General features: G+C 34.3%; 1 protein-coding gene across 1 annotated transcript; it reads right to left on the reverse strand.

Moving 5' to 3' along the window:
• Positions 1-4,134: 4,134 nt before the first annotated feature.
• Positions 4,135-6,583, reverse strand: LOC131633757 (phosphoribulokinase, chloroplastic-like). The gene is made up of 5 exons (XM_058904447.1): positions 5,904-6,583; positions 5,451-5,535; positions 5,262-5,346; positions 4,716-4,960; positions 4,135-4,614 (listed from the first exon to the last, which is right to left on the reverse strand). Exons 1-5 carry the CDS (start codon positions 6,467-6,469, stop codon positions 4,363-4,365), a joined length of 1,233 nt encoding a protein of 410 aa, XP_058760430.1. The 5' UTR covers positions 6,470-6,583; the 3' UTR covers positions 4,135-4,362.
• Between the last annotated feature and the right edge of the window lie 15,955 nt (positions 6,584-22,538).

Genomic DNA, 22,538 nt, shown 5'->3' on the forward strand with positions numbered 1-22,538 from the left:
CCATCTAAATGGAGGCCTATGGTAACTGAACTCAAGCTTGCAAATTATCTAAACCACACTCCTCTAGAAGAACTGGCAAGTTCTCAAAGAAGTTATGAGATTCAGCTAGAACAAGATGAACCTCAAAAGAGAGGAAAATATGTTGCGCTCAAGTCGGTCACAAGATTTGAGAAGTCCAAAGCTCTGCAAGCTGAAGAGATCAAGGATTTGGAAGAATATTTTGATGAAGTTATAGATGAGTTGTCTCTGCTATCAAGAAGGGTTAATCGAAGAGAAATGAAGAAAACAAGTTCAGAGGAACCAGAAGGATTAATGGTCGCTTCGAGTCTACTTCTAGTCAAAGGAAGTCTAGTGGTAGAGAAATCATCTGTTATGAATGCAACGAGCCAGAACACCTCAAGTACGACTATTTTGAACTCTAGAAAGATAAGACAAAGAAGAAAGTGCTCGTGAGTAAGAAGAAAGGGCTGATGGCAACCCAGGGTGAGTCTGATTCTTTAGAAGAGGACTCAAAAGAAGAAAAGGCTAACATGGCCCTGATGGCTCAAGTTGGAACTTTGGATTCGAAGAACCCTTCAGAAGATGAAGCAAACACTGATTTATAAGCAGAAGATGTATTCTCCAAAGAGGTATTTTCTGACCTTTCTCATTCAGAATTATCTAATTCCTTACTTGAAATTCTGGAAAAACATGAGTTACTCAAGATTCAATTCAAGAAACTTAAAAAGTCCCGTGAATCCACGTGTTGTGAAAAGAATAAGCTTAAAGAAGATCTCTTCATTTAAATGAAGATATTCTTTTTCTTAAAGATGAGAATTGTGTCCTCAAAGGCTCGAGAGCTCCTCTAGAAGCTTATGAGAGTACTGATAATGTCATTAAAAAATATGACAAAGCTTTTCAGAAGTTCCTAGCCAGAAGCATATGGAGAAGGATGATGGCTTATATGATCTATGGCGTGAGCAGAAATGGAACAAATAGTATTGGTTATAACTTCTATGACAAATCCAATTCTGACGAGGAAGACAAATTGAATACTCTTCACTCCCATTTTGTCTCTGTTGGGTTTGTGCCAAAAGACAAAGGAAAAGAAAAAGAGAAACTTTATTCTAAACCTAAGAAAAAACCTGTGTCTAAACCTTCATGTTTTAAATCCTATAAATATGATTATTCTAATGTTAAACCCAAGAGTATTAATAACTCTTGGATGACTAATAAGAGAGGACCCAAGAAATTTTGGGTATCAAAGAAACAGATAATCAATGTTGCAAATATTCTTAGCAGTACAGTTGAAATTCCTATCATGGTATCTGGACTTTGGCTGCTTGCAACACATAGCGGAAATAAGGTATATCTTCCAAGGCCTGGAACTTAGGCCTGAAGGCATTGTGGGTTTTGGATTTGAATAAAAAAAAGGTCATAAGCTCCAAGACAGTTAGTAACAGTTCTCTTCCCTCCTTAATTATTGTTTTACTTGTTGACAACTTCATGCATGACTTACTGCTCGTAAGTCAACTAAGAGAAAAACAGTTATAAAATCTTCACTATTAAGTATCAAGTAAAGCTAATAGTAGAAGGATGGATCTATAACATTCGTTGGAAAAAGGAAGAACAACATCTGTAAGATTAGAATTTCTGATCTTAAAGAACAAAATGTAAAGTGATTTATGTCTGCTAACAAAGTGAAATGGACTGTCTCAGCTAATATGAAGTTCTCTTCAGAAGCTCTTTGTAAAACATGTAAGAGTGGTTTGTTTTCAAAAATATATTTTAAAAGAAAATAGTGTTGGTTCTAACCCCAGACCATTGGAGTTTCTGCACATTGAATTGTTTGTACTAGTGAAAATTGTGTAAATCAATGGGAAGAAATTTGGTTAAGTCATTGTTGATGATTAAAGCAGACAAACTTGAGTAAAGCTTTTTTGACACAAGAATGAGTCATATTTTGTGTTCACCACCTTCTGTAACCAAGTAAAAAATGATATAAGTCTCAGAATTGTTAAGGTTAGAAATGATCATGGTGGAGTAGTTGAGAACAAACATCTGGAAAATATGTTTAATGAGAATGGAATTTCCAGAGACTTCTCCTGCCCTAGAACTCCATGGAAAAAGGAGTTGTAAGAAGGATGAACAAAGTTGTGTTTGAATTTTCTAGGATCATGATCAATAAAACCAACATGGCAAATTAATTCTGGGCAGAGGTTGTAAACACTGCGTGTTACATTCAGAATAATGTCTTGATAAGACATATTTTGGGCACGATCTCATGTGGTTTGTGTAAGGAAAAGAAGCCCAATCCTCTTTACTTTCATTCATCTAGATACTCTTGTTCTACCTTAAGATGATGAAGAATCTCAACAAGGTTAATTCTAAAAGATCCAATATTGTGACATGTTAGGATATTTTGAATGCTCAAGAAACTACAAAATATACAACCTTGAAAAACTTGGTGTTTAAGAATCAATCTATGTTAGATGTAATGATAAGCTTGACCTTGAAAAGTTAAAGCTAGTTGTATATCTGCAGATCTGAAGATTAGTTACTCAATCGCTGAGGGTAATGATGTTTCTTAAAGGAAAATAAGAATTCAAGGACTCAGAAGATGCTCAACCAGAAGCAGAAAGCCTAAACAGGACTCAAGACATTCTGACAAATCTAATCTGAAGCTCCTAAGCAAAGATTGGATTCTGACTGACCCATGTATACTCAATAGCTTCTCAGAAGATGATGGTACGTGGAAAGGATATATTATGTAACAGATCGAGCCTTCTGCGCTCCCGGCACTGTCCCCTCACGATCTTCTCTGCCCTCTCTCTAGTAGAGTTTTTGTCTTTCGTGGGAATTGAACCATGTACCCTGGAGTTCAAGTACATGTTAAGGGTTTGAGATAACGTATTAGTGTTAAAAAAAGTTCAATGTAAGTAAATGAAGAAATGTTTAAATCAAAAAAGAAAATAAAGAAGTATGAACACTAAGACAATTGGGTAAAAAATACTTGAATTAAGAATGAAACGCAAGTTCATACATTTCTCACAAATTCTCTATCTCTATGACTTTGATGTGTGAATTTTACCGAAAAAAGAATGAAATGTGATTCCTGATTATAGAAACGAAATCTACTTATATACTAGGTACATTGTGAACCGTCAACAACTGTTCTCTCTCCAGAATTCGACATGCATTTTGTTACGTGGGTTTTTTCCATCTAATTTGTTTCCACATGTCTTTGACTCTTGATCTGCTTCAAACCGTTACTTCTGTCGAAAAACATCTTTAAGTCATCCAACCCTATCTGTTGAAAAGGTTCACTTGTCGAATATATGATTTGTCTCGAAAACACGACTTAATTATTGCATTTAGCATTTATATCCATCTCATATCCCTCATTCATGTCGAAAGACTGAACTGAAAATCTAAGGCTACCACCTACATAATAGATTATAGTCCAAGTTTTGCTTTATAATCAATTACAAACACTTCATAATCGATTATACTTAGTTTGAAAAAGGTTTTGCCTAAATCCAAAATGTTTTTCAAAAGAAGTTGAAAAAAGATGAAGTTTTGAATAATATTTTGTAAGTGTGTATGTGATTTAAGTTCTGGAAGAGTAACACATTTGTTTTACATAATTCATCCTAAAAAGATATAAAACTTGTGGTCATTCAGATTAGATGACGAGTTTTTAGCAGCTAGCTCCGTTCTTGATGTTATTCATTTGCACTTGATCTTTTAAGGTAATCATCAGAAACTTCTCGCTTTTTAATTCAAGTTATTCTTTCTTCTCCATTCATTGAAGATGTTTTTGATATCTTAGTTTGTTTCTCTTTATCATCATCAAAACCAGATAAACTAATAGAACCACATTAACAAATTCCTTAACATTGCAATATATCCAAGAAGTGGTTGGTGGATGCCAGATTACTTCTTTGATCAAATAGGCTTTAGGGAGATGAAGATTGACACAAAAAGCTTTTAAAATCACAAACTCAAAGATAGAACCAAATGATCATGCTAACCATTGAATTTCAATTTGACTTCTTGCTATCAAATCTTCTTTAGCTTTTGCAGTACCAAATGACAACTATGCAATTAATGATGGTAGAAATAAAAAAATGCAAGACCAGATTCAAGATGCAATTGGACATGAACATAACTGAAATCTCAGTCCTGTTTTCTCCTCCTCTATATTATAAGTAACAACATATTACATTACATAAATAAATACAAGCAAGAGTCTTTTCATACACAAAACAACATACAATACAGGAACTGTGGAAAACACAAAAGTGAGAAATTATTTTTTTAGAATAAAATTCAATTACTCCCTTTTCCAATAATATTATGTATTTGTAAGGCAAATTCTTCCTAAGCTTTAGCAGCTCCTACTGGAGTCTCAGCCCTGCTTGCTACTATCTGCTCAAACAAATCTCTTATCTTCAAACCAACTATGGTTTGGAAGAGACCTGTTCCATTGTTGCTACCAGGGAAATCAGCATGCTTCAACATTTGTTGAGTAACTTCTCCATAGAATTTGGATGATAAGTTGCTTAAATGGCTCTCAACATATATAAGTTCATCTAGTCTGTCGAATTGTCCATCCATCTCCACAACTGAGACCTATTTCGCGAAGAAATTATCGGAAAAAAAATAAGAATATCGAAAACAAAAGAGTTGATATATTATTTTGAACAATAGACTAGTTGTTGATTTATATATACCTCGTTTCCTTTGTAGGTTTCTGGTCCATAGAAGAATTTGATTCCGGGGTAAGAACATGTGAGTTTCCTTCCACATGGTATCCATGAAATTGTTGAGCCTTCGTCGAACAAGTAAACCGGGCTAAAGTATTTGACACCCTCTTTCTGTATCAACCTTACTCGTAAAATCTTTCCCTCGTTATCATCGGGGATGAGTTGAGTTGGTAACACTTCTATCACTGCATCTGCATACTGCTTTTGTGGATCTGAAAATAGAAGTGCACAAGTTAATCAACACATTCATATGAAACACGGACACATGACACGTACATTAGAAACAATACTGACACGTAAGACGCTAATGGTTATTTAAGAGAATAGAAGTGATTGAATGTAAAACTACATATTTCGTGTCATTTGATCAAACATGCATCAGTGTCAGACATCAGACATATAAACAAAATATTAATATGTTTCTAATTTCGTCGTAAAATGTTTTAGTCAATAAAATTAGAGATCAATTATTTCAAGTTGAAAGAGAGAGTTGGAATCTTAATTGATTATTACCAATAAAAGCTTCAAAATCAGGCTTTCTTGCTTCAATGCTAGCCTTGATACTTTCAAGACTGTGTCCACGTTCTGCCATGTCTCTCTGAAATATTTGTCAAATAATTGTTAATCCACAATGAATAAGCATCACAAATCAACTTTTGAATTTTCAATTTTATTAACTCTTGAATTATAAGTCATAGTTACCTGAATTTTCCAAGCAAACTTCACCTCATTACTAATGTCTAAGTAAATACTGAAGTCCAAGAGTTCTCTAACTCTAGAATCATACCTGCATGCAAGGAAAAATCTCAAATTAATAATCAAATTATAAGCTAATGCAATTATGAAAAACTACATATTTAAAAGCAACACATTGATATGTCACATTATTTTAGTATATAGTAACAATATTGGACCCATACATGCATGTTGGCCCACCATACATATAATGAAAGATAACAAATTCCCTAGCAAATTCCTTGGCCACACAATCATAAAAAATAGATAAGGTATATCAAACATCCATAACATCCTCACATCATGATTCTCAAGATTCACAAGAAAAACAACTAATGACTAATGTTCCTTAAATATTAAAAAAAAAAAAAACTAGAATATTTTTCATGGTTGTTATTACAGATCATTAGAGATACTTACATTGGATGAAGACCTTCGATGACAAGGATTTTTGGTGGTTTAATAAGCTCAGGAGCATCCAAAAGACCAGTAACATGATTATAAATAGGTTTTTGAACAGATTTTCCATCTTTAATAGCTTTAACTTGTTCATACATGAGATCAAAATCATTAGCTCTTGGATCAAGTGCAGTAACACCTTTCTCTTTTCTACCAGTTCTATCCAAAGAATGATAATCATCCAAACATATCACAGTTGTTGTGTCACTTATAAGAGTGTTTGAATCAGGATTACCACCTTTAGGTGGCTCAGCTGCTCCTCCAAACACACTTGTGAGTCTTCTCATGAAAGTACTTTTTCCACAACCTGAATCAGCTGCTAGACCTATCACAATTGTCTGTGAGTCTCCTGCTGCACATGTTATCAAGTATCTTTTGTTGCTGTTTGCTCTTCTGTTGTTGCTTTTCTTGTTTGTTGTGAAGAAAAGTACTTGTTTTTGATGGAAGGCAACATTTGTTTTTGATGATGTTGGAATTGAGATGTTTGTTCTTAAGGATTGTGTTGAGTAGACAGTGCAAGCTGCCATTGTTTCTGAGAGATTTCTTTTCTTTTTCTCTCTCTTTTTCTAAGTTAAAGAAATTTTTGAAGAAGAAATGAGTTTATGTTGGATAGAGGATTAATATGATAAGGGACATTTATTCTAAGAAAAAGTTTGGAACACATAAAATATATGAGGTGGAATTTAAAACCAAAACAAAGGGAGTTAACAGGAAATTAAATAGTGAAAACAAGAGGTTTTTTTAAATAAAATGAATAATTATTTTAGTCACTCAATATGTAAGAAGTTGTCATTTTTAACTTTGAAAAGTATTACGGTTTAATTATGACAAAATTTATACAGATTTTATTTTTTTATGAATTAACCATGATAAATATATAATGAAACTACTTTAACCACCATTTAAATGTTACAAAATTGTAGACTTCATAATCTAACATAGTCTTATTAGATTGTGATTACTATATAGTTGTATGTATCAAAATTAAAAATTTATTTCAAAATTTTCTTTTTATTTTGTAATTTTATATACTTAGTTGTTCAATAAAAAATATATTTGAAGTCTAAGTTAATTAAATAAAAACATTCTAAACATAGTGTTTTTTACAAAATAAACAAATACATATATATTTTTTTATAATTTTAATACATTCAAACACTATATTGATAAAGCTTTACACACAAAAAATGGCTGTTAACCAATTTTTTTTATTTATTGTTTAATTTTGTGTTTCTGTGACTACCCCTAGTTTTTGTAACAAATAATGTGGAAGTGCATGTAGTGTTAGAAAAACAGGAATTTGAGTGGTGTTAGTCCATTGTAAAAGGATATAGTAGTCTTTTTAGATTTTTCTTCTTTAAGATAACACATAAAGGACAAATAATGACACTAGATATCTAAACCTTTGTTAGCAACTTGTTTAAAAACAATAAAATTTATGAGGTTATAGCAAATGTGTGATAAAAAAGCAATATAGGAAAGGTCCTTTGTGGTTAGTGCATGGATAGTTGACATGCCACATGGCATAAATATAGTGGATATTTGAAGATGAGGGATAAAGGGTGTGGAATGAAGTAGATTTCATGGGGAGGTTATGCCATCCAACTCTATCTTGGACTCTATGAGTATGTGTGTGAGAGAGAGATTTATTAATTGCTTCAATTTTTGTTTTTCTTTTCTTTTTTTAAGATGAAACTGTGGACTCTTGTAATTAGAAATTGGAGGCTGTGTTTTTATCAATCATAGGACCACATACACTTTTCTTCATCCAAAATAGTGTCACAAAAAGATGTGGAGGTTGGTTCTTAAGTTGCATGTAGCATATTCCAAATGATCACAATAGTAAAGTGTTATTTTATCTAATAGGAACCAAATGGTCAAATTAATACAACTAACATAGTGAAAGTAGTATTAAAGTATTTTTCCTATTTAAATACTACATACTACGTGACATGTATAAATAGTAACATCTAAATATTAACACCAACATAAATATCGACAATATATTCTAACACTGTATAAAAATATATTATTTTTAATTATTAATATGAGAAAAGAAATAATAAAAAATGCTGCACAAAAAATTGTATAAAAATACAGTATTGATTATTTAAAAATATGTTCAAATAACATTTCTTATAAATCATTTAAGTTGAGTAAAAATAACTTCACTAGGTGTCCGATTTTATTGAAGTTTAATTCAAATTCAATATATTTAGTTTTAACATTTCTATTTCAATTTAATTTGAGTTTTATTTAGTTGTTTATGGTGGTATAAATATTGAACTCAAAAAATTATTGTTGAGAAGTTATTGTTGTAGCAATTGAACATTCCAGAAACCTCGATACCATGAGAATTGAAGAGATGCAGAGTAGTCTAGCAGCACAAGAGTTACGTCTGATTGAGAGAAACTCTGAAAGAGAGGTAGAGCAATCTCTGAAAGCGTCTTTAGGTAAGAAGTATCAGAAGCAGTCTTGGTCAGAGGTCAAGAAAAGACATGGTGGTTCTCAGAAGTCATAAGCCTCAAACTCTGATGAGAAGAAACATCAGAAGGGAAATGAGAAGTTTGACAAGACAAAGGTTCAGTGTTATAACTGTAATAGGTTTGACACTTTGCTACTGACTGTTGGTCAAACAAGAAAAGGAAGTCAGAAGAAGCAAACATAGCCAAAGGAGATTCTGATGATAAACCTGTGTTATTGATGGCTTCTGAATCTGATAGAGGATATTTGGCAGATTAGAGGTAAATTGACATTGTCTTCTCAAATCATCTAATAGGAAACAAACAAAGGCTGATTGATTTTGACTATAGAAAGAAGACATAGATCAAATGAGTTGATGACAAAGATCAAAGTGAAGGATGAAAAACATAGTGGTGATACTGGAGGTGAGTACAACTCTATGGAGTTCAAGAAGTACTTTGAAGAGAATGGAATTGAGCATGAGATTACTGCTTCATATACTCCACAACGTCTCTAGTTCAATATCAAACATTTAAAATATTATATCAAAAATGAGTTTTTTTATCAAATTTTTTTAAAATTCCGACATCCCACATATATTACTAAATATTTTAAAATATTATTAAATTTTTCAAAACAAAAGGTATTATCATCAAATCAAGATTAGTGGGAAGTGCCATGACTAATTAAAAGGGTGTCAACCGATTAATAATCGTTGTTTTCTATTATTATCAAGAAAACTCGTGTATCCATTATTCTACATAGTGAAAGATTTATTGAGTTATATCAAGGGGTGTTGGGTTGGGATTTTGGGTCCGCCGCTCGCGAAAGCCTGCCCCGCAAAATCCTGTCGCCCGCCAAACCCCGCTGCTCCACCAAAATTCGTTCTATTTTAGTTAATTCTAGTAATTTCAATTCTTGATGATTTTATTTTACATTTATTTGTGAATATATGCAATATTTTAAAGTAAAATTCGTTAAAAAAATGTTTTATAAAAAATTATTCTAAAAACTATGTGAAAAATCTAATTGAGATGTAAAAAAAATCTATTAATTTATTTTTTTTAAAAAATAGGCGGGCAAGTCCGGCATCCGCCAATCTGCCACCTTAGCGGGGCGGGTTAGATTTTTATGTCCATTTTGAGTTGGCAGACTTATCCGTCCTGCTTTTTTACTTTTGCGGACATATGGCAGGGCGAGCAACCCGCTTTGCCACCCCTAGTTATATCTCATAGTTTTTATTCTCTTATTTTAATAAAAGTTTTTTTATATTAAAATTTCATTATTTTAGTTATTAAATTTTTTGTAATTATTAGTAAACTTTAAAAATAATATTTTTAATTGCTTATTTAATTGGACATTGTTGAAGCGCTAAAGCGGCAAGCAACAAAAGTTTTGAAAATATTTATCCGAAAAATTTATCGTCTCCACGGGGATCAGTACATTGAACTGCCGTTCAACAGTTTCCAAAGTTATGTGTTTCGGTTGAATTGTTTAAAGCAAAAAAACATAAAAGTAAATATCAACACAAAAATAATTCATTTTTTCAGAGAGAAGAAACTTATCAAGTTTGCATATAATCTACTACTCACAAACTTAAACTTATCGACTAGTTATACTCAACCTACAATACTCGTCAGTATCATCCAGCATCGCTCACACCCTACGTCATTTATAACCCAAAGTAAAGAGAACTACTATATCATCTCGGCGTCGATCTCTTAGCCAACCTCAACAACACATAAGACATCCATATTGTAAGTGCAAGCATATACTCATCAATAGTTTTTGATTCATGGCAAACATCTTCATTGAACAAATATCAAGCTACAAGTGAATGATATAAGGAAAATCAAGATTTTGGCACTCTTAGACATCTTAGGACGACTCAACACAAGCCTAGGTCGACCTAGAGTGCCTCATCCATCTTATGGAAGAAACTGGTCCAGTTAGGTCGACCCATCTTGCCCCTAGATCGACGCAAACTGAAGTGAACAAAAAGGTTTCACTTTTGATCACTTTAGGTCGACTCAACCAACTGCCTAGGTCGACCTAAAATGAAGAAAAATCACAAGAACAAAAGTCAGATGCTTTTAGGTCGACCCAGAGTCCCAACATGTCGACTCAACTAAAGACAAATATCAATCTGCTGAATCTGTTCCATTAAGGTCGACCTAAGTAATGGAGTAGGTCGACCTATCACCCCAAAATTTACCAAATTATGTGTTTGCCTTCAGCCAACTCTACTAGCACCTATATATATCATTTTCAGCTAATTATTCAAGTTAATACCAACAACTGAAAGATACACAAAGTCTTCTCATCTTCTATCTGCTTCTCAACTCCAACACAATTACACACAACGATTCTTGTGGTGAGGGTTTGTGATCAAGATTGATAACGTCCATGGAAAGGAATGGAAGGTTCCTAGTGGGTGAAGATTTGTGGGGTTATTGGTGAATAAAATCTGCGGATTTTGTCCTCCAAGATTGGTGAATTTTGGGGGTTTTGTCAAGAGGCTTCATCAACGATTCAGCTGAGTGTAGATGTTGAAGAACAAGGGTTCAATCAATTCACAACACTGCAAAAAGGGAATCCACGACAAGCTCTTGGAAGATACTTGATCTGGCTCAAGATCAAGGGGAAGAAGATACAAAAAATCAACATATTCGGTTTATCGTTATTGCTTTGTTATCTTCTTTGTATAAACTCTTTTCAATCATAATGAAAGACATCCCAATTCCCGTTTGGAATTGGGGGCAGATGTAGTCGTAGCGAGGACGATCGATGAACTGCCTGAACAAATATCGTGTTTTTTATCGCTTTTATCTTTTGATTATGTTGTGCTTATTTCTGGTTATAATCGCAAATTGATTAACGAATCAAAGTGTTAAACTTGTGTGATAGAATTCTGCAAACACATCACAAGTCACCACACATTGATCCACAACTCAATTTGAGTATTATACACCACGTGTTTGATATATTGCTTCTTTCGTTAATCAAAGTCATTGGAAACAAGCTTATCCAAGTTAAACAACTTAAACGATTTATCGTAGCATAACTTGTTGATTCTCTAATAGTTTTCATCTTCACATCATAATCAGTTTGTGGTTTAAAAACATATTTGATCCTTCCCATAGCGGTTCAGAATAGCCGCGAGTCGATCCCTAAACGCTTTCGCCATAATTTTTTAAGAAAATCTGAATAGATTATGAAGTATCTATTCACCCCCCTCTAGATACGTAAGCCAAGCGTCTAACAAGTGGCATCAAGAGTTCTGGTTAATTCCTTGCTTCGAGAAACACTTATCGGACAAATAGCTTCCGGACCTAAAGGGGCTCACAATAGAGCTTTAGTTTTCAACGGTGAAAAATATGGCTATTGGAAGGATTGTATGTGTGTTCATATCAACTCCATTGACAGGAACATTTGGACATCCATCGTTAATGGTCCTTTTGAAATTACTATGACCAATGCGGCTGGTGCTGTCATTCCTAAACCAGAAACTAGTTGGAATGCTGATGATGAAAAGAAGTATGGATACGATTGGAAAGCGAGAAATATTCTGATCTCAGCTCTAGGAGTTGATGAATTTTATCGTGTTTCCCATTGTAAAACTGCTAAGGCTATGTGGGACACATTGAAAGTTGCACATGAGGGCACGGATGATGTCAACCTAGCTAGAATCAATATGTTAACTCAAGAGTTTGAGCTCTTTCATATGGAAAGTGGTGAATCCATTGAAAATATGCAAAATAGATTCGTACATCTTATAAATCATTTAAATTCTCTTGATAGACCTGTTTCCAATGCAAATGCTACTAACAAAGTTTTAAGATGTTTGAACAGGGAATGGCAACCCAAGGTTACAACTATAAAAGCAGCAAATGATCTAAATACCTTAGACATCACCACTCTCTTTTGTAAACTTGAAGAACATGAGCAACACCTTAAATGCCTTGATATGCATGAGAAAAAGGTAAAGAAGGATAAGAACATGGAGAAAGAGGTAGAGAAGAAGTCAATAGCTCTAAAGGCTTCAAGCTCCAAGGCCTCAAAGCTTATATAGCTTGGGAAAGTGATTCCTCAAGTGAAGACTCATCAAGCGATGAAGAAGAATCTGCAAACTTATGTCTTATGGCTCATCAACACAAGAAAATGAAACGTGTAAGTCATCTCAAACCTGAACTTGTAGATAAGGTATCTCATGCTCAATTGAAATTAGCTTTTGAAGAACTACATAGAGATGCAATTGAGGCTTTCAAAATTTTGGCCTCAAATAAGAATTTTTTTCATATCTTGAATCAAAAGTTGAGAAGACCGAAAAGAACATGGAAGCCTTAAAACAATCTATGTTAGATACTCAAAAGAATAAAGTTGCGGAAGATCCTCCATCATGGTTTGGTTGTGAGACATGTCACATTTGGCAAAAAGAAGTAAGAGATCTTAAGGCCAAATTAGATAAGGCTCTACAACCAAAAGTGACTTTTGCGGTTGATCCTAATAAGTTCAAAAGATTGTATACTCCTTTATATAGCAAATACACTTTTGTACCAAAAGTATCAACTAGCAAATCAACATATTCTCATCATATTACTTGTTACTATTGTTGCAAAAAGGGACACACCATTGAAAAATGCAAATTTAGGAGGATTCTAGTTCCTAAAGGAGTATTTCAATGGTTGCCTAAGTGCAACAATTTATGTACTCACTACCAAGGACCCAATGAAAATTGGGGACCTTCCACTCTAAATTAATTTTGCAGGAAAAGTGTCTTGACATTGCCGAAAGGTTGTGGTTCCTTGATAGCGGATGTTCAAGACACGTGACGGGAGACATATCACTTTTTGTTGAGTTTCATGCAAAGAAAAAGGGGTATGTCACCTATGGAGACAACAATCGGGGAGCTATACATGGTAAAGAAAGTGTAGGTAACCCATCTACCACAACCATATCTGATGTATTACTAGTAGAAGGTCTTAAACATAATCTCTTAAGTATTAGTCAATTGTGCGACAAAGATTTCAAAGTAACTTTCACAAATTCTGGTTGCACAATCGAACATATTAAGAAAAGAGACATTGTGTTTAATGGCACAAGAGTAAACAACATTTATATGCTAAATTTGGACGAAGTTTATAAGTCAAATGTCAAGTGTCTTATTGCCTTAGGCGAAGACTCATGGCTTTGGCATAGACGCCTTGCTCACATAAACTTTGACTTACTAAATAAGGTTGTCACAAAGGATTTAGTAATCGGCCTACCAAAAATAAAGTTTTCAAAAGATCATCTATGTGATGCATGTCAAAAGGAGAAACAAACAAAAGTTTCTTTAAAATCAAAAAATGTGGTTTCAACATCACGACCCCTTGAACTTCTTCACATGGATCTCTTTGGCCCTTCAAGGACAAAAAGCATAGGTGGAAACATCTATGGTTTTGTCATTGTCGATGATTACTCTAGATTCTGTTGGACAATCTTCCTACCTAGTAAGAATCAAACATTTCCAGCATTTACTCAATTTGCAAGGTTATGTCAAAACAAAATGAACACCAAAATAGTTGCAATCCGTAGTGATCACGGTGGAGAATTTGAAAATTATCATTTTGAAAAATACTGTGATAAACATGGAATTGAACATAACTTTTCAGCTCCTAGAACACCACAAAAAAATGGTGTGGTCGAACGTAAAAATCGTGTTCTAGAAGAGTTGGCAAGAACAATGCTCAATGAAGGAAATCTACCTAAATATTTATGGGCGGATGCTATTAGCACCGCATGTTATGTTTTGAATTGGATACTAATTCGTCCTATACTAAACAAAACGCCATATGAACTATTAAAGGGTAGAAAACCAAATGTGTCACATCTCCACGTATTCGGTTGCAAATGTTTTGTGTTAAACAAAGGTAAAGATAACCTTGGTAAATTTGATGCTAAAGCAGACAAAGGCATATTTCTTGGTTACTCTCAATCTAGTAAAGCATATAGGATTTACAACAAAAGACTACTTATTGTTGAAGAGCCAGTTCATGTGTCCTTTGATGAATCTTACTCAAAATGTGTCAAGAAAGGTATTTCTTTTGATAGTGCAGGCCCATCTACTGAAGATATTGTCAAAGAAAAGGAAGAAGAAAGTGAGATTATCAAGATGAAGATGCTAAGGAAGAGAAAGATGAATCTCATGATAGCATTGAAAAAGAAAATATCTCAAGCAACGAAGAACTTCCAAAGCCTGGACAAACGTAAAAGATCATCCAATTGACAACATATTAGGTGATATCTTAAAGGGCGTTACAACACGCTCCAAGATAAGTAACTTTTGTCATCATTTTGCTTTTGTTTCACAAGTTGAGCCGAAAAATGCAAAAGACGCATTACTTGATGAACATTGGCTAATGGCCATGCAAGAAGAATTAAACCAGTTTAAAAGGAATGATGTATGAGACCTTGTCCCTCATCCGGGAGAACATCAAGTAATCGGCACTAGGTGGGTTTTTCGTAACAAACTTGATGAAAACAGAGTTATTACTAGAAACAAAGCTAGGTTGGTAGCTCAAGGCTACAATCAAGAGGAAGGTATTGATTATGAGGAGACATATGCTCCTGTAGCACGTCTTGAGGCAATTCGTCTCTTACTTACTTATGTTTGCTCAAAAGACTTTAAGCTCTTCCAAATGGATGTTAAAAGTGCTTTTCTAAATGGTTTTATTAATGAAGAGGTCTATGTAGCTCAACCACCCGGTTTTGAAAATTATAAGTATCCAACACATGTTTACAATTTGAAACGTGCTTTATACGGTCTCAAACAAGCCCCTAGGACTTGGTATAAGCATTTAAGAAAATTTCTACTTAGTCAAGGATACTCTAGGGATAAAGTTGATACTACTCTCTTCATTAAGAGAAATGAAAAAGATATACTTCTGGTTCAAGTTTATGTAGATGATATAATATTTGGGTCAACTAATGCAAAACTTGTTAAAGAATTTTCTAAGCTTATGCAGAGTGAATTTGAGATGAGCCTCATGAAGGAATTGAACTTCTTACTTGGTCTACAAATCAAGCAGCTAAGTCATGGAACTTTCGTTAGCCAAACTAAATATTGCATAGAATTGCTAAAGAGATTTGGGATGAGTGAGGCAAAGGAGATTGACACACCTATGGCCACAAATGGTAACCTAGACAAGGATGAAAACGGTAAAGAGGTTGATGTAAAATTATACCGAGGCATGATAGGCTCTCTATTGTATCTCACGGCCTCAAGACCGGACATTATGTTTAGCGTATGCATGTGTGCAAGATACCAATCGTGCCCAAAGGAATCACATCTAAAGGCTGTAAAAAGAATTCTACGATACCTCCGTGGAACTACCACATATGGTCTATGGTTTCCTAAGGGAAATGAATGCTACTTGGTGGGATTCTCCGACTCCGACTTTGCTGGATGCAAATCTGACAGAAAAAGCACCAGTGGCACATGTCATCTATTCTCAAATTCATTGATAAGTTGGCACAACAAGAAACAAGTATCAGTCGCGTTATCTATAGCTAAAGCAGAATACGTAGCTGCCGGAAGTTGCTGTGCACAGATATTGTGGCTCAAACAGCAGCTTATTGATTTTGGCATCAAACTTGACCGAATACCTATCATGTGTGACAACATCAGCGCCATCAACTTAAGCAAAAATCCTGTTCTACATTCACGAACCAAGCATATAGAAATAAGGCACCACTTCTTAAGAGATCATGTAGAAAAAGGGGATGTTGTGTTTGAACATGTTGAGAGCAAGAAACAATTAGTGGACATCTTTACTAAGCCTCTTGCAACCGAGCCTTTCTTCAACATTCGCAGAGAATTAGGGATATTGGATTTCTCTAATTTGAGCTAAATGTGGTTATGACTATCTAATTATTTTCTCGTCTATCTATTATTTATGTTTATGCTAACATTCTTCCTTAGTGTGAAGGTAGTACGTAACTGGTCAAGGATCGTGCTACATGGATCAAAGGAACATAGTATCTCTCATATCATGATGACAAGATATCTGAAAATTGAAAAAGCGGTAACATGTTTGTTGTTCACTTCCAAAAATATTATTGATTCTGTAATATGCAATCAATTAACATGATTATAGTGACATCCTATGTGCTTCTCAATATCTCTCATTCACATATAGATTGTTCATCACAAAGAAAAATGTGTCAAGTTTAAGAATCACAATAATTAAGCATTACATGTGGTAGATTAAGCATGCATTTCTATTCATGACCATTTGCTGCAATCCATGCATTTTGAACCATTTTGAGTCGACCCAAACCGACCTTACGTCGACCTATTGAAGCTGCTTTCAAAAAGGAGAAAATTATTGCCAGTTACGTCGACCTAACCTGTCTCTAGGTCAACCTACTCTGCTATCAATTAAAAGTTGCAGCTACTGCTTCATTTAGGTCGACGCAGCCTTCTCTTTAGGTCGACCCACTGAGACTTAAATTCCCAAATTTGGGCTTTTAGGTCGACCCCGCCCATGCATCTTTTCTATTCATTCATTCATATTACATCTTCCTCTTCCTCAAACCTATTCTACAATACGGCAACCCTAATTCTTCCAGCACCAAATATCTCAAATTCTCAACATCTTCACTCAATTCATCTCAACAATGCCTCCCAAGTCAAGAAAAGGAAAAGAGATCGCGTCCGGATCAGCTTCTCGACCGGTAAGTGCTCTTGCCCTTGTTCATCCAGATTGTAAGGCTGAATTTGAGAAATAACATTTGAAAAGGAAAATTATTAAGTCGTAAGTGTATAACCCTAAGGTAGCCGACCGTATGAACATTCCGGAAATTACTAGTTTAGTTCAACATCAGAATATTGGTCCACTATTGGAGTGTGATACCCCATATAATGAGGATCTAGTTCGTGCTTTCTATGTCGGTTTACAGAAAGGTGATGGATGTTATTTTCAGTTTAAGATGGGCTCACGCTCACAATTTGTTAATGAACAAGTTTGGGTGAGTATTTTTGGTCTTACACTGACAGGTGATGAGTTTCGTATAGCGGATGGTGATCTTACCCAAGTGTTCTTGACAAGACAAATGAAACCATAACTGCAGGGCATCTAAAGAGAAATCCTAGACTTCTAAATTGGATCATCTCCGGTATCATTCGACCACGGTCGGGTGGATACTCTAGGATTGAGAGGAATTAGATAATTTTGATGTATTTGCTGGAAAATAGGACTCGTGTTCACTGGCCAAACTTTCTGGCCAACAAATTCTATGAAGTCAAGCACAAAACCACTACCTTATGTTATGGATCTATAATCCAGAAAATTGTGAACCACTTCGGTATGACAGTTGATGGGCTGACATACACCAGGATCAAACATACTCAAGAATTCTCTCAAACTACCTTAACCCTTATGGGATATCACTGGGATCCAATGAGGAAAGCATACTAGCTCATACAAAATGGGTCCAGAAAGATCATCTACAACTATGATGATCCTGCTAAATTTGGTCCACAAGTAGAAAATGTAGAAGAAGAACCTGAATTAGACATGAATATTGATGCTGATCATGTAATGGAAGATGTTCCTGAAGATGTTAACTCAAATTGGCACTATGTACCACCTCAAGAAGAGGAAATCCCTTGGGGGTATACAGCACCGCCACAACCCGGTCAATCTACTATCATCACCATGCTAGAAAATATGTAGCTTCTTCAACAACAACGATATGATACACAACAGCTACAATTTGAGCATATGCAACAACTCCAACAAGAGCGCTACAACGAGCAACAAATTCAGTATGAAAATCTGCACCGATTAGCTCAAGAGCATAAAAGCGACTTTGTAAACTTTGCCTCAAATCTCACTGAAAGACAAAATAGGTTTGAGGAATCTGCGAACAATCGGCATGCCAACCTAAGCCAAAACTTCAACATTCTCAACAGAAGTGTTCTTGAACTACTTGAGCAAGTTGAAGAGGATCGGCCGCAAGGTTTTCAAAGAGGAAGAGGTGGCCGTTACCAAGGGAGAGGAAGACGTTAGGAGAGCATTGCATTCCATTAGTTCATAGCATTGTAGATCATATCATATCATTTTTTATGCTTGTTTTATCTTGACTTTTTCGGTGTTTTGTAATTGTGACCTACTTTAACTTTGACTATTATTATTATTCTGTTATCTTAGTATGTTCTTATTATCTTGTTTATTATAATTCTGTGTGCTTTCTCCTATTACCTTTCCTGTTTCATTTTTGATGTTGTCAAAGGGGGAGTATGAGAGTATGAGAGTACGGGGGAGCTTATGCATTAAAGTACGGGGGAGCTTATGTCATATTACATCATTCAACCAATGTTTGCCATCATTAAAAAGGGGGAGTATGTAAGTGCAAGCATATACTCATCAATAGTTTTTGATTCATGGAAAACATCTTCATTGAACAAATATCAAGCTACAAGTGAATGATATAAGGAAAAGCAAGATTTTGGCACTCTTGGACATCTTAGGTCGACTCTACACAAGCCTAGGTCGACCTAGAATGCCTCATCCATCTTATGGAAGAAACTGGTCTAGTTAGGCCGACCCATCTTGCCCCTAGGTCGACGCAAACTGAAGTGAACAAAAAGGTTTCACTTCTGCTCACTTTAGGTCGACTAAACCAACTGCCTAGGTCGACCTAAAATGAAGAAAAATCACAAAAACCAAAGTCAGATGCTTTTAGGTCGACCCAGAGTCCCAACAGGTCGACTCAACTGAAGATAAATATCAATCAGCTGAATCTGTTCCATTTAGGTCGACCCAAGTAATGGAGTAGGTCGACCTATCACCCCAAAATTTACCAAATTATGTGTTTGCCTTCAGCCAACTCTGCTAGCACCTATATATATCATTTTCAGCTAATTATTCAAGTTAACACCAACAACTGAAAGATACACAAAGTCTTCTCATCTTCTATCTTCTTCTCAACTCCAACATAATTACACACAACAATTCTTGTGGTGAGGGTTTGTGATCAAGATTGATAACGTCCATGGAAATGAATTGAAGGTTCCCATTGGGTGAAGATTTGTGGGGTTATTGGTGAATAAAATCTGCGGATTTTGTCCTCCAAGATTGGTGAATTTTGGGGTTTTTTTCAAGAGGCTTCATCAACGATTCAACTGAGTGTAGAAGTTGAAGAACAAGGGTTCGATCAATTCACAACACTGCAGAAAGGGAATCAACGACAAGCTCTTGGAAGATACTTGATCTGGCTCAAGATCAAGGGGAAGAAGATACAAAGAATCAACATATTTGGTTTATCGTTATTGCTTTGTCATCTTCTTTGTATAAACTCTTTTCAATCATAATGAAAGACATACCAATTCTCGTTTGGAATTGAGGGCAGATGTAGTCGTAGCGAGGACGATCGACGAACTGCCTGAACAAATATCGTGTTTTTTATCGCTTTTATCTTTTGATTACGTTGTGCTTATTTCTAGTTATAATCGCAAATTGATTAACGAATCAAAGTGTTAAACTTGTGTGATAGAATTCTGTAAACACATCACAAGTCACCACACATTGATCCACAACTCAATTTGAGTATTATACACCACGTGTTTGATATATTGGTTCTTTCATTAATCAAAGTCATTGGAAACAAGCTTATCCAAGTTAAACAACTTAAACGATTTATCGTAGCATAACTTGTTGATTCTCTAATAGTTTTCATCTTCACATCATAATCAGTTTGTGGTTTAAAAACATATTTGATCCTTCCCGTAGTGGTTCAGAATAGACGCGAGTCGATCCCTAAACGCTTTCGCCATATTTTTTAAGAAAATTCGAATAAATTCTGAAGTATCTATTCACCCCCCCTCTAGATACGTAAGCCAAGCGTCTAACACATATCATTTGTACCGACAATCTCTCAACCGACACATATAACATGAAAGCATTAAGTTTCGACACCCATAAAGATTGTTAGCTCTAAATCTATCTCTATAATCTAGAAACTAACAGATAATCATCCTAAATAAGGATTCGAGCAGTATATGTCTATAACAACTCACCCCGGGCACATAGAAAAAATCTAAGACAACAATCAACATATATGAGAACAATATAATTTAGCAAAAGAATAATTGTTATGCTCTATTAATGTAAAATATTTTATACACAGTACATCATAATTATTTACAAGTACTATTTTATATGTAATTAAAGAAAAAGTTAAACATCTACAAAAATTTAACAGTTATAATTTAATGATAGTATACAAAAAAATTTATTGTTACTGTATTTCAATTAAATTCATTAAAAAATCTAACAAAAGTTAGCATAAGTTAATTTTTGTAAGTTGCATCTATGATAAGTAAATCGATGTTCCATCATAGTTGGAGTATTTTAAACCAAGTTTTCTTCTTCAAATGGTATACAAGTAGAGCTGTCAAATGGGCCGGTCCGGAGTATTTTAAACTAAGTTTTCTTCTTCAATTGGTATACAAGTAGGGTTGTCAATTGGGCTGGTCCGACCCAGCTTGCTTCGGCCCGGTGGCCCAATATATTTAAATGGGTTAGCCCGATACAACCCGATTGTTTAATATGCTACATAAAATGAGTTTGACCCATTTTTCAAAGGCCCGTGCGGTCCGATGGGACAGCCTGACCCGTATTTCAATATTATAGTTTTAATTTTATAAGAAAGATGTAATGTATAAATGCAACATAATATAAGTAGAGAGTCATCATAAACGTATATAAGTAATGTTTAAAATATTTATCCAAATATATATATATATATTGAAAATATATATTCATGCTCTTTAACTTTTCTTTATCACTTGAAAACACATTTATACAATCATATCTTATCTCAATCTTTTTTCTCCAAAATTTACCAAATTTTTTTTAATGGGTCAGTCCGATAAACTGGCGGAAAAAGACAGAATCGTGTTTTTTAAAGGTATTTTAGTGTCTGACCCGCATTAAATTATTTGTCTTATGGTCTGTTCCGCGCTAAATTATTTGGCTTATGGACCGGCCCGATTGTTTAATTTGGTCACGTTCCAACAAACCAAAACATATGCCTAAAACTTTATTTCGAAAAACATAAGAAAATGCCTTATAGTCGTAGATTCTTAAATAACTGCATGCCACGTTCCTTTCACAACGTTATGAAGTCAATTTTAGCTTTACTCAAACTTAATATTTAATTAATACCACTGTATAATATTTTTAATATCATGAACATTTTTGGTGCTCAATTTTGATTATTTAATATACTAGTTTTGATACGAAATGAAGTTCTAAAAGTAGCTTTTTAAATTTAAAAAACACTTGGACTATAACTACACACTCTAAACCATTGGCGTTTTCGTTGTTTCTATTCATTGCCATAAAACGACATCCAAATATATTCAAATTTCCTATATAAAAATATATTCAAACTACGTAAGCAATTAGCAAATGTTTATATATATTATATGCTCATTTAGTCATAAAAAAATATATCTAATATGCTCATTTATACGACAACACCCGAAGAAAATTGTAGTGTGGTCAATAGCTCGTTGACCGTAGGTTTTAAGTTGACAACTTGCGATTGCCTTTCAACCCATGTTTATTTTTGGTTACATTCTATCCCATGTGTTAATTTTTATACTTTCTTCCAAAAAAGTGATTCATATTTAAAAAAAGTTCAATAAAAGAGAGAAACGTTTTTCTTTAAGTATCATTATCATCTTGTTATTCATGAAATTTCACTTTTGTCGGTCGATAGAAAGTTAATATTAAAGAAAATATGGAAGGCTCCAACGGCAAAGTTCAAAGTGTTGGAGGATATGTCTTGTGAGACATCTACTATCTACTATCTACTATCTACTATCTAACATATATTAAAAAATTGACCAAACTCCCTAAATTGCCCTATCTTCAAAATAAATTTATACTACAAAATGGACATTTTGGTAACTAACAAAATAACCCTTCACCTTTTTATCTTTTGCACCAAGTGTTTCATTCTCATTGGTCCACCAACTTTCTACAACATAATACACTACCTCATTTTCTCTCTCCTTATAAGTACAATTTCAATTGAAAATATAATATAGTTGCATATTTGTGATTATTATTCATTTAT

Source organism: Vicia villosa, unplaced genomic scaffold (assembly GCF_029867415.1).
Source record: "Vicia villosa cultivar HV-30 ecotype Madison, WI unplaced genomic scaffold, Vvil1.0 ctg.001176F_1_1, whole genome shotgun sequence".
NCBI classification, from domain to species: domain Eukaryota; kingdom Viridiplantae; phylum Streptophyta; class Magnoliopsida; order Fabales; family Fabaceae; genus Vicia; species Vicia villosa.